At 49.4% G+C, this 12,294-nt stretch overlaps 1 protein-coding gene across 1 annotated transcript in view; it reads left to right on the forward strand.

The window, feature by feature from the left end:
- Positions 1–4,104: 4,104 nt before the first annotated feature.
- MOV10L1 (Mov10 like RISC complex RNA helicase 1) overlaps positions 4,105–12,294 on the forward strand; it is a 165,024-nt gene continuing 156,834 nt past the window's right edge. Inside the window, exons 1-6 of the mRNA XM_044277185.1 lie at positions 4,105–4,929; positions 5,253–5,307; positions 7,186–7,268; positions 7,341–7,457; positions 9,013–9,714; positions 11,135–11,434. Coding sequence (XP_044133120.1) covers positions 4,105–4,929; positions 5,253–5,307; positions 7,186–7,268; positions 7,341–7,457; positions 9,013–9,714; positions 11,135–11,434 — 2,082 coding nt within the window. The remainder of the gene's footprint in view (positions 4,930–5,252; positions 5,308–7,185; positions 7,269–7,340; positions 7,458–9,012; positions 9,715–11,134; positions 11,435–12,294) is intronic.

Raw genomic sequence — 12,294 nt, forward strand, 5'->3', positions numbered from 1 at the left:
CTGTTAGAATATACTGTCGGATATGAGTTACATCGTGAAAACTCATATCCGACAGTATATTCTTACACAGAGGCGTTACCATGGTGATGGGGACGCTTCTAGTTAGAATATACTACAAACTGTGTACATGACTGCCCCCTGCTGCCTGGCAGCACCCGATCTCTTACAGGGGGCCGTGATCAGCACAATTAACCCCTCAGGTGCCGCACATGAAGGGGTTAATTGTGCGTATCATAGCCCCCTGTAAGAGATCCGGGGCTGCCAGGCAGCAGGGGGCAGACCCCCCTCCCTCCCCAGTTTAAATTTCATTGGTGGCCAGTGCGGCCCCCCCTCCCTCCCTCCCTCTATTGCATTAATAACATTGGTGGCAGTGTGCGGCCTCCCCCGGCCCCCCCCTCCCTCCCTCTATTGCATTGATAACATTGGTGGCAGTGTGCGGCCTCCCTTTACCCCCCCCCCCCCCCCCGATCATTGGTTGCAGCAGAGTTCCGATCGGAGTCCCAGTTTAATCGCTGGGGCTCCGATCGGTAACCATGGCAACCAGGACGCTACTACAGTCCTGGTTGCCATGGTTACTTAGCAATAGTAGAAGCATCATACTTACCTGCTGGCTGCTGCGATGTCTGTGTCCGGCCGGGAGCTCCTCCTACTGGTAAGTGACAGGTCTGTGCGGCGCATTGCTGTCACTTACCAGTAGGAGGAGCTCCCGGCCGGACACAGACATCGCAGCAGGTAAGTATGATGCTTCTACTATTGCTAAGTAACCATGGCAACCAGGACTGTAGTAGCGTCCTGGTTGCCATGGTTACCGATCGGAGCCCCAGCGATTAAACTGGGACTCCGATCGGAACTCCGCTGCCACCAATGATCGGCGGGGGGGGGGGGGGGGGGGAGGGAGGCCGCACACTGCCACCAATGTTATCAGCCCCGGATCTCTTATAGGGGGCTATGATACGCACAATTAACCCCTTCAGGTGCAGCACCTGAGGGGTTAATTGTACGGATCACGGCCGCCTGTAAAAGATCGGGGGCTGCCAGGCAGCAGGGGGCAGTCATGTACACAGTTCGTTGTATATTCTAACTAGAAGCGTCCCCATCACTATGGGAACCCCTCTGTGTTAGAATATACTGACGGATCTGAGTTTTCACAAAGTGAAAACTCAGCTCTGAAAAAGCTTTTATGCAGACGGATCTTCGGATCCGTCTGTATGAAAGTAACCTACGGCCACGGACACGGATGCCAATTTTGTGTGCATCCGTGTTCTTTCACGGACCTATTGACTTGAATGGGTCCGTGAACCGTTGTCCGTCAAAAAAATAGGACAGGTCGTATTTTTTTGACGGACAGGATACACGGATCACGGTCTCGGCTGCAAAACTGTGCATTTTCCAATTTTTCCACGGACCCATTGAAAGTCAATGGGTCCGCGAAAAAAAAAACGGAAAACGGCACAACGGCAACGGATGCACACAACGGTCGTGTGCATGAGGCCTTACACTGATTTTCAGCGACACCGCTGTTCAGTACATCAGACTCACTTCTGAACTAGTCTCTAGTGTGTGGATAGTCATCCATTAGTTACAATTTGTCTTGTCCCTCCTTATATTTTAATAATATTTAATAAAGGTGATTTTATCATTTCTTTACAACGTTCCGTCATTCAGTGATCTTTAGTCAGAGAGTGGAACGTAAACTACCCTCTGTTCAGTGAATTTGGTACTGTATTAGGCCCTATTCACATGACCGTATTTTTGGTCCTCATCCAATCCACATTTTTTTAAGCCAAGACCAGGATCGGGTAAAAAAAAAAGAGTAGAATATATCCTTAAAGGGGTATTCCCATTTCAGACAATGAAGGCATATTGTAAACGCAGTCGAAAACGAAGCCGGCAAAGTGCTGGCCTGCAGTGAGGGTCCGGCCAACACCAAATGTTCCTATTGGCCCACGGCTAGCAACCCCTTTAATACTTTATCCTTTTATGATCCTCGCCTGATTTTAGGTTCAAAAACTGAATCAAAAATCCTGAATGTGTGACACCACCTCATGTGATGCTATTAAGGCCTTATTCACATTTCCATTTTTCATAGATGTGTGCTGTCCGCATTTTCCATGGACAGCACTTTTGTCCATTTATCTCAAAGTGTCTGTTCACACATCAGTATTTTTTTATTATTTTTTTTACTGACCATGGGACATGCAGTTACTTTGGTCCATGATGTGGACCAAACACCTTAGAAGTCTACGATTCCATGAAAATCACGGTCACAATACGAATGGCATCTGTATTTGGGCTGTGTTAGGCCTCATCCACATTTCCATGTCAGTAAAAAAAAAAAAAAAAGTATGTGTTTCATTCGTGAAGGATTAGTGTTTGGTCCGTCCTTCTGTTTTTACCCTCCGTGTGTCATCCGTAATCCATGGACGTTGCTCAGATGAAAATTAATTTCCAGAGCATCTCCATTCAGTCTTCAGTGAAAAACGAACGCCACACGGATACCTCTGGATAGGTAATCATTATCTGATGGTGGGTCTACGACACCTGGGGCCTCCGCCGCTCAGCTGTTCAAGAAGGCATCGGCGTTCCTGTGAGCGCCACGGCCTTCTCTATGCTCACCAAGCACAGTGCTGTACATAGTATAGCTGCTGTGGTTAGTATCGCAGCTCAGCCCCATTTATTACTACATTGTTGTTCAAATACTTTTATTAGCAAGAGCCAAAATAATCGCTTCACATTAAGAATAGCCCGAACATAAAACGGGACCATATAAAATATCATCATACAGGTAGATGATCACAGCAAATATAAGCAGACATCATGTAAACATGAATATGAGCAAAGAAATAACATATGATCCCAACATCAGAATAAAAGCATCTCAAAGACCCAGTTGCGGGAAAGCAGTATCGAGAGCTCCTACATAGGACACACAACAAATTTAGACAAACGAGACAGGGCTACAGGAGGAACAAAGAGGGGGGGGGGGGGGGGGGAGAATCCCTGACCAAACAAGTCGAGGTAGAAAGGACTGTGTGAAATATAGCTTGACATGGCGTGCCAAATACATGTGGGTTAAGATCCAATGGGGTGTGCAATCTCCCTAGGGACTGGCGACCTCCCATTTAGCCACGTGAGAAAATCAGGAGAACCCTTAAATAGAATCCAAGGGGTCCAGGTTTTCAGGAACCTATTAGTATTGCCCATGTCCTCCGCCCATAGTTCCTCCATTCTATATATTTTTTCAAAGGTGGCGAGCCAGTCCCCAGGGAGAGGGGCGCGCGTGGATTTCCAAAATCTAGGAATAACCAAACGTGCAGCTTGAACAAAGAACCTCAGGAGACCCTTTTTCAGAGTAGATAAAGTGCTAGGGAACATAGAAAGCAAAGCGCCCTCAAGGGTCCATCTGGAGGACCTGCCACAAACCATATCGTATAAATCATTAATAGCCTCCCAAAATGGGGCGATTTTGGTGCAGGACCACCAGATATGAGACAAGCTACCTTCCTCCTGGCCACAACGCCAACAGGAACTAGGACAAGAAGGGAAGAAAGAGTGGAGCAGGACCGGAGTCCTGTACCATCTGGACATAATCTTAAAATTCTTCTCCTGTAGACTGCTGCTTATTGATTATTTATATGATATCTCAAATGCTGTCTCCCACTCATTAGGAGGAAAAGATCTCCCCAAGTCACGTTCCCAAGCCTTCACAAAGGGAAGGTCAGACAAAGGGAAGGTCAGAATTTATTACTACATTGGGTCTGAGCTGCGCCTAGGCCATGCGACTGATTAATATGTCATCACTCGACCTAGGGAAAGCAGTGAGTAGGCGGCAGGACTACTGTGAGTGCCGCTGTCTTCTCAAACGGCTGATGGGCGGGGGTCCTGGGTGTCAGATCCCTACTAGGTCATCAGTATAAAAGTCTTAGAAAACCCCTTTTAAACACACTATAATGGTGTGGGGGCGTGGCCGGAAGCTGACATGAGCGGATGCACTTAGCTGAGCTACGGACCCAAGCCCTAACTTCATGATAATCCTGTACTTTATCTGCTGCAAAAATTTCATCCAGATCAGGCAGGAGGTCGGGAAAGACCTGCAGCACAACCATGGCCCTTAACGGAGCACAGTCGGCCGCTGACCGACTCCGGGAGTTTGTCCGCGTGGAAGATCAAGATGGCGCAGGCTCCCGCTCACCACCTCCGGACGAGATTAGAGATGGCCCTGCACATGAAGAAGCGGAGTGTGCAGCTACAGAGCCGTCCTTGAAACAGGTCACCGAGCAATTTTTGCAAGCGATAGCTACCTGCCGCTCATCAATGGTGGGCAAGCTGGAGGAGGTGAAGGTGGATATAGGCCTACTACGCCATGATATGCAGGCCATGTGTGAACGCATTAAAGAGACCGAAAATAGGATCTCAGAGGTGGAGGACCGTATACAACCGCTCCCCGCAAAAATTCAAGAGCTGGAGCAGAAAGTAAACTTCTGGCAGCAAAAATGTGACGACTACGAGAACCGCACAAGACGCAATAATTTGCGGATCATCTGTTTACCTGAAAAATCTGACGGTAATAACTCATGTGCATTCTTCACCACCTGGCTCCGTAACACCTTCCCAGAGGCGACATTCTCATCGGCCTTCATTGTTGAGCGTGTACATCGTGTTCCCGCCAAACCCCTTCCACCGGGGGCTCCTACAAGACCTCTACTGGCGAGATTGTTAAACTCTACGGACAGAGATCATGTGCTGCAAATGGCGCGTAACAAGCAGGAGCTGAAGTATGATAACAACAACGTCATGATCTTCCTGGATTTTTCGGCCGAATTACAGAAATGCAGGGCAACATTCAGCACGGTGAAAAGAAGACTCCCGGAGCAGAACTTGCCCTACTCTATGGCTTATCCTGCTCGATTAAGAGTGGTGGATGGGGAAGTGAGCCGGTTTTTTAACAATCCTGAGGAGGCCACAAACTGGCTGGATGGCAGGGGCAGAAACGCCAGACCTCCAAGATGAAAGCCCGTATAATCCTTCACCGCCAACGGCAAGGAGGGGATTCCTGGACCTGGACTCTGGGACCTACAGGGACATTTACACTGACTAAGGCCTCATGCACACGGCCATGTTTCGCGGTCAAGAGCGGACCGTGGCCGGGTTTCCACGGTCCACTCTCGGCTACGGAACACAGCCATGTGCATGAGGCCTAAGTATCAGTATTTTTGTAATGTCATTGTTTTATCATTGATTTCACTTCCCAGCTAATCATCACAAAGGATGGAATGATTAAGCCCATAGTTTGTCAGAGCGGGAAATGTGAGACCCTGAACCTTTAGCTGGTAGGTTTCAAGAGTACTATAAGGACTTATGAGACCAAAGTAAATTATGAGACGGATGACGTCACACGGTATCTTGATGACCTGGAATTTCCCACATTGTCACAGGAGGCAATAGGCAGTTTAGAAGCCCCTATATCCACTCAGGAATTAGAAGATGCTATAGCACAACTAGCTAGGGGTAAATCACCTGGTCCCGATGGATTGCCTCTAGAGGTTTACGTTAAATATGCTGCCCACATCAACCCATTGCTAATCCGTATGTATGAGGATGCATTTCATAAAAGATGCTTGCCACCATCAATGTATGACGCCACCATAGTGGTTCTCCTTAAGCCGGGCAAGGATCCAGACGAGTGTGGGTCGTATCGGCCAATATCTTTATTGAATATAGACTATAAAATTATAGCAAAGATTTTGGCCATACGCCTTGCGAAAGTGGCTAGTACCTTGGTTCATCCGGATCAATCTAGATTCTTGCCCGGTAGATCTACTACTGATAATATCAGATGGGTGCAGGTGGTCACCCAAATTGGAGTACAGAAAGGGGAAGGTTGGGCATTAGCGTCTTTGAACACTGCAAAGGCGTTCGACTCCGTTGAGTGGCCCTATTTATTTCAGGTTCTTCACAAATTTGGATTCGGTCCTAATTTTATCCAATGGATAGCTATGTTCTACAAACATCCCAAGGCGGGTATATTAGTCAATGGGTTGATGTCAGATAGCTTCAGCTTGGGGCGAGGTACGCGACAGGGATGTCCTCTGTCACCGTTACTGTTCGCCTTGGCTATGCGAATCAGAACGGACTCACAATTCCATGGAATTAGTTTAGGAGAGCAGGAGGATAGAGTCGACTTATATGCTGATGACATGGTGTTATTCATGTCGCAGACACAAGCCACACTTCCTAGAGCAATCTCTATAATAGAAGCATTCAGCCAGTATTCTGGACTGAGGACTAACTGGTCCAAATCGGCATTATGTCCTCTATACCCACTAGACAATGCATTCCCCCAGGGAGAATTACCTGTGGTGCATAGCTATAAATACCTGGAGATATATATTAAGGCTGTTCACAGCCTGTAATTGTGGGAGGGGCGGAGGCTTATAAATCCTCTGAGCCTCCCCCTCTCATTGCGGGTACTAGCGGTGCCGTTCGTTCGTCCGTCCTGCCTCGTCACTTCCGGCTCCCGTCTGGGTAAGTCTCCTGTACCATACCATCTCCCTACCTGGCCGCAGGTCCACGCGCTCCCCGGCATCACAGCCGCTGCGCTCGCCTCACCCTCTAGGACTTCCGCCCACCACCCATCGCCAGGACAAGGTACTCGCCGGCACCACTTCGGCCGGCCACTTCCGGCATCCCGCGGGATCTGTTCCGCTCACTGCGCTCCGCCCCTCCCATACCCCTCCCGGTGTGGCTGCCGCACTCCGGGAGCATTCGCAGAGTACATCCACCTCCGGATCCCTTCCTCCTCCTGCCCCACGCACACGGCGATCCGTCTGGGCCGGAGGCTCCATTTCGCCCGCAGAAGGAGGAGAGGGCAGAGGAGAATGGTGTTTATTTATTTTTTTCTCATCATCATCACTCGCATGTCATTTATTCTTTCCAAATACTCCAGTCATTGGTTGCAAGTCCTTCACAACTGCCACTGGATTTTCAGCCTTTATAAACCTCCATCTGCTTGAAGCCTGAAAATCGCCACTCCAGGTCCGTATTTTGAATCAGTCGGCATATTCATCTTGCGTCACGGACAGAGTTCGGAGGAGGGGGAGGGCAAGAGGTGGGAAAAAAAAAAGGGGGGGGGTGGAATTTTTTTAAATTTTTTATCTTCTCGGTTGTCTTTTCATAATTGTTCAGGTAATCAGGTTATTCAGCGCCTCCGGTACCCAGCGGCGTTACCCACGCTATTGTCTTCTCCGTCGATTCCTCCATCAGCCACGGTAAGTCGCTTATCTCAGATTCGCAGCATCATCTTGCGTGTTTTGTTTTCGTACAGCGTTTGTCTTACGTAGGCCTTCGGTCCGCGTTCCGTTTCCGTCACCTTCCAGTCCGTGTCCTACGTCATCCTGTCTTCATCTCAGCTGCTAGATCATTCTTATCTCACCCCTGTCCAGCTGTCAGGTCCCCTGGTACTTTCACGTTCCATCTCGTCATCCTGCCTTCTAGTCCGCATTCGTCTGGTCACGTCTATCTGCCTTCATCTCCACATTTTCACCCTCATGCTCATCCACATTCCCAGACCCCGTTGCCCTCTACTTCCATGTCTGTCCCCATCTTCACGCTCTCTTTCTCACGTTCCACGTCGACTTACCCTCCTCTGTCCCCTTCCTCCTCCTCATTCCTTCCGCTCACTTTTCACGCCTGTTCACGTCCCTCAGGCTTCCCTCTCATACAGGTTCCCACGCCTGTTCACGTCATTCAGGCCTTCCTTTCGTCCTTGTTGCACGCCCGGTTACGTTACTCAGGCCTCTCTTTTCCACACATGTTTCACATCATTCACGTTACCCAGGTCTCCTTTTGTACATGTTTTACGCCTGTTTACGCTACTCAGGCCTCCTTTTCGTCCATATTTCACGCCTGGCCACGTCCCCAGGCCCCTTTTTCATACATGTTCCACGCCTGTTTACGTTACTCAGGCCTCCATTTCGTATATGTCTTACGCCTGTTTACGTTACTCAGGCCTCCTTCTCGTACATGTTTCACGCCTGTTTACGTTACTCAGGCCTCCATTTCGTATACGTCTTACGCCTGTTTACGTCACTCAGGCCTCCTTTCGTACACGTCTCACACCTGTTCACGTTACTCAGGCCTCCTTCACACATGTTCCACGCCCGTTCACGTTACTCAGGCCTCCTTTACGTCCACGTTTCATTCCTGCACTCCACCAGGCTCTACGTCTTTCACGTACCTCGCCGGTCACGTCATTCAGCCTTGCCTTCACGCTCCACGCCTGTTTTCGTCATTCAGGCCCTCCATTCTCAAACCCGTCCACGTTTCCCTGTCTAAATTCGTCCTTCCGATCCACGGTCCAGGTCTCGCCCGGTCACGTCCCGCAGGCTCGTGTACCTTCTTTCTGTCATAGGTTACAGGTTCGTCCTGTTCACACTGTCAGGGGAAGCCTCTCCAACAGGGCACGGCCCACCCACCCCTTTCACTCTACTTCTACTTTCGGCCAGCCATTTACTTGTCATGATTTCTTCAAGCTCGATCGCGGTCCATTCCTACGGAACAGGATTTCCCGAAGACGGGTTTCAAATCCAGGAGCTCCAAACCATCAGGTATGTTAGTCTCTTAAACCCCGGGCACACACGGTGACATAGTTCATCTCACCTCCCTTTTCTGGGCCTTTTTCTTTCCACAATCATCGGCTCCACAGCACTCGCACTGTTCCTGGGTCAAATCCGTCAGCCAGTAACTGTAATCCTTCCAAATTCCAGCATGTCTCATCTGGACAACATGGGGGAGACTTCGTCAATTCCAGAGATCCTTGCCTGAGAGCACGCCAGCACTACTTCTCTCAGGAGTTGGACCATCCCTAAACTGATCGCCGAGCTCAATAGAAGAGGGATACCTTACCCGGCCTCCGCCAGAAAGGCGGAATTATTCAGACTTTTGATGTCCGGTTCGTCATCCCCACCCAGGGAGAATGTGTCAATGTCCACCATTCAACTGTCATTGACCCAGTTACATGCCACCATCAACAGCCTGTCCTTTTCGGTTCTGGACGTTCAAAATATACTGTCAGCAGTGGAATCAAGGCACTTGGCAGTCGACCCTCCCGAGAGTCCTTCCGTTCCAGCTCCCCCACCTCAGTCTACCTCCCCAGGTAGGGTTTCCAACCTCTCCGAGATAGCTCCAGCTCACTTCATCACAGATAGCATCCAAAAAGACATTCTGGAGGGCAAAGATGTTAATTTAGCCGCCATCTTGATAGCCACCCACGATACCGTAGAGAACAAGACAATAGCTTGTGAAAACATTTCCATTGTCCTAAAATCCAGGGACGCTCGGCTGAACAAAAAACTCACCGTTCCCGAGTTTGTCCTGGTTTTTAGCCTCTTCAGGGACATAGTTTGCACCGCCCACCCCGAAAGAAGAGAGGAGCTGCACTTGTACATGTATAGAGTCACCGACCTGGGGTATAAATCTGGAGGATTCGCATTCTACGACTACCACCGCTCCTTCTCGGCCAAAGCCGCCGCAGCTCTGGCTCAGTACCAGCGGGTCACCAACTGGGCGTGTCTGGACATGGAACTTTTCTGCCGGCACTTCGCCGGTTTAAAAGCCCCAGCCTGCAGCTCCTGCCAGTCTATCCTCCACACCTCCGATTGGTGTCCCTCCGTCGGCCAACCAATGGCTCCCAGCAGGCCCACGACCGGCACCCAAGTGAGGCACAGCAACACCGACAAATTGGGGCGCCCCATCATTTTCTTAGGCAATAGTCAAATCTGCAATAACTACAACCTAGCCTCTTGCAACTATAACCAGTGCAGGGCTCTACATGTCTGCTCCTCCTGCTTCTGGACTCACCCCATCTTAGTATGCCCACAAAGAACGGCCAAGCACAAATGACTAAGCGGGGTCAATGTGGAGCTTCTGGGCAGGCTGCTCCAGGATCACCACAGCCCTGACCTGGTCGAATTCTTGCTTTCAGGTTTCAGCAAGGGCTTTCACACGGGTCTCATCGCCCTTCCTCAGTCCACCTGGGAGGGTCCCAATTTACTGTCCGCAGTTCAGGATGCCGACACGGTGGATTCCCTCATTCAGTCGGAAGTAGAGAAGGGTTTCCTTATCGGCCCCTTCCCTCACGTTCCCTTCGACTCCTGGAGGATTAACCCCGTCGGCATTGTTACCAAGAAATTCACCAATAAAAAAAACAACTGATTTACGACCTGTCAGCGCCTCATGGTTCATATATCCCCAGCCTAAACTCCCTGATTCCATCGGAAGAATTCTCCATGAAATATTCTTCACTCCAGGAGGCCATTTCCCTCATTCTGTTAGCAGGCAAAGGAGCTTGGTTGTCTAAGGCCTATTGCACACGGCCGTTTTTTTTTCCCGTTTACTGGCCGTTTTTTGTGTTCCGTATACGGTCCGTATACGGAACCATTCATTTCAATGGTTCCGCAAAAAAAACGGAATGTACTCCGTATGCATTCCGTTTCCGTATTTCCGTTTTTCCGTTCCGTTTTAACATAGAACATGTCCTATTATTGTCCGCAAATCACAGTCCGTGGCTCCATTCAAGTCAATGGATCCGCAAAAAAAACGGAACACATACGGAAATGCATCCGTATGTCTTCCGTTTCCGTTCCGTTTTTTCTGAACCATCTATTGAAAATGTTATGCCCAGCCCAATTTTTTCTATGTAATTACTGTATACTGTATATGCCATACGGAAAAACGGAACGGAAAAACGGAACAGAAACGGAAACACAACGGAAACAAAAAACGGAACAACGGATCCATGAAAAACGGACCGCAAAACACTGAAAAAGCCATACGGTCGTGTGCAATAGGCCTAAAGCAGACATCGCCGACGCGTTCAAACTGTTGCCCATTGATCCCCAGCTTTGGAAATTCCACGGCATCAAATGGCAGGACAGTTACTATTTTGCTACCCGTTTAACATTCGGTTCAAAAAGCAGTCCCTGGCTATTTGACCGGTTTGCCCAAGCCCTCCACTGGATCTTGGTCAATCGCTGCAAATGTCCAATGGCACTACATTACCTCGACGATTTCCTCCTGATCGAACCTCCTAGTGTTAAACCATGCAAACTTAATAACTTCCTGAGCATTCTCAAAGGTTCCGGTAGCCCCGTCCAAAATCGAGGGACCCGCCGCGGTAGTCACCTTTTTCGGTATCGTGCTCGATACAGAGAAAATGGAAGCTAGACTACCATCCGATAAGCTTCTCAAAATCGGGTCAATCATCGCACAGTTCACAGGCTCCCACGTCCTCACCAAACGAGAGCTGCAGTCACTCCTCGGCATGTTAAATTTCGCCACAAGGATCATGCCCCAAGGGAAAGCTTTCATGTCCGGGCTTCTAGACTTATTACCATCAGCTCCTGAGCAGGACTCCACGGTGTTCTTGGATGCCCAGGCAATGGCTGATTTGGCCATGTGGAATTCCTTCATTACCCACTGGAATGGGGTTTCTCTGTTTACCCCCCAATGGAGTCCCGATTTCCCCATGGTCTTCTCAGATGCCGCAACATCCAGAGGTTTTGCGGTTATTTACAACATGCAGTGGTTCGCCGCACCGTGGCCCGCTGCAATTTCCTCCTTGCCTGAGTTCCTTAGGTCTTCTCCTCTGCTGGAGATCTATCCTATTGTGGCGGCAGCTCAGGTATGGGGCAACCAATGGACAGATTCCCCAGTTGCCTTCATCACAGATAACCAATCAGTGGTGGATATCCTCAGTAAAGGGCGCTCCAAATGTCCTCATATCATGTCCTTCGTTCGCAGGCTAGTATGGCTATCCTTACGTCACAACTTCCATATTTCAGCCAGGCACATCCCAGGCATTCGTAATACCGCTGCTGATGCATTGTCCCGTTTTAACCTCAATCATTTCTTCCAGATCATGCCAGAGGCGGAACCAATGAGTCTTTCGCCTCCGGATAACCACACCCTACGCATGGATTAGGACATTTCATTTCCACAGCCAAGTCCCTCATTCTCAGCTCTCTTTCCGCCAACACGGCCAGGAACTACAGGACCGGTTGGAACATCTGCAAACAATTTTCCCGTCTCCATCCTAGAACCAACATGGATAAGTCCACATATTTAATAGCCTTTCTCGCATATTGTCACACGCACCTCAAGCTATCCTACAACTCCATAAAGCTGTATTTGTCAGGGGTTCAGCACCACTCCATGCTGAGGGACCCAGGTAGCAAGTCAGCCTTCACTTACCCAGTAGTCAAAGCCACCCTCAGGGGCATCCTCAAGAACAGCCAG

Source organism: Bufo gargarizans, chromosome 2 (assembly GCF_014858855.1).
Source record: "Bufo gargarizans isolate SCDJY-AF-19 chromosome 2, ASM1485885v1, whole genome shotgun sequence".
Lineage (NCBI taxonomy): Eukaryota > Metazoa > Chordata > Amphibia > Anura > Bufonidae > Bufo > Bufo gargarizans.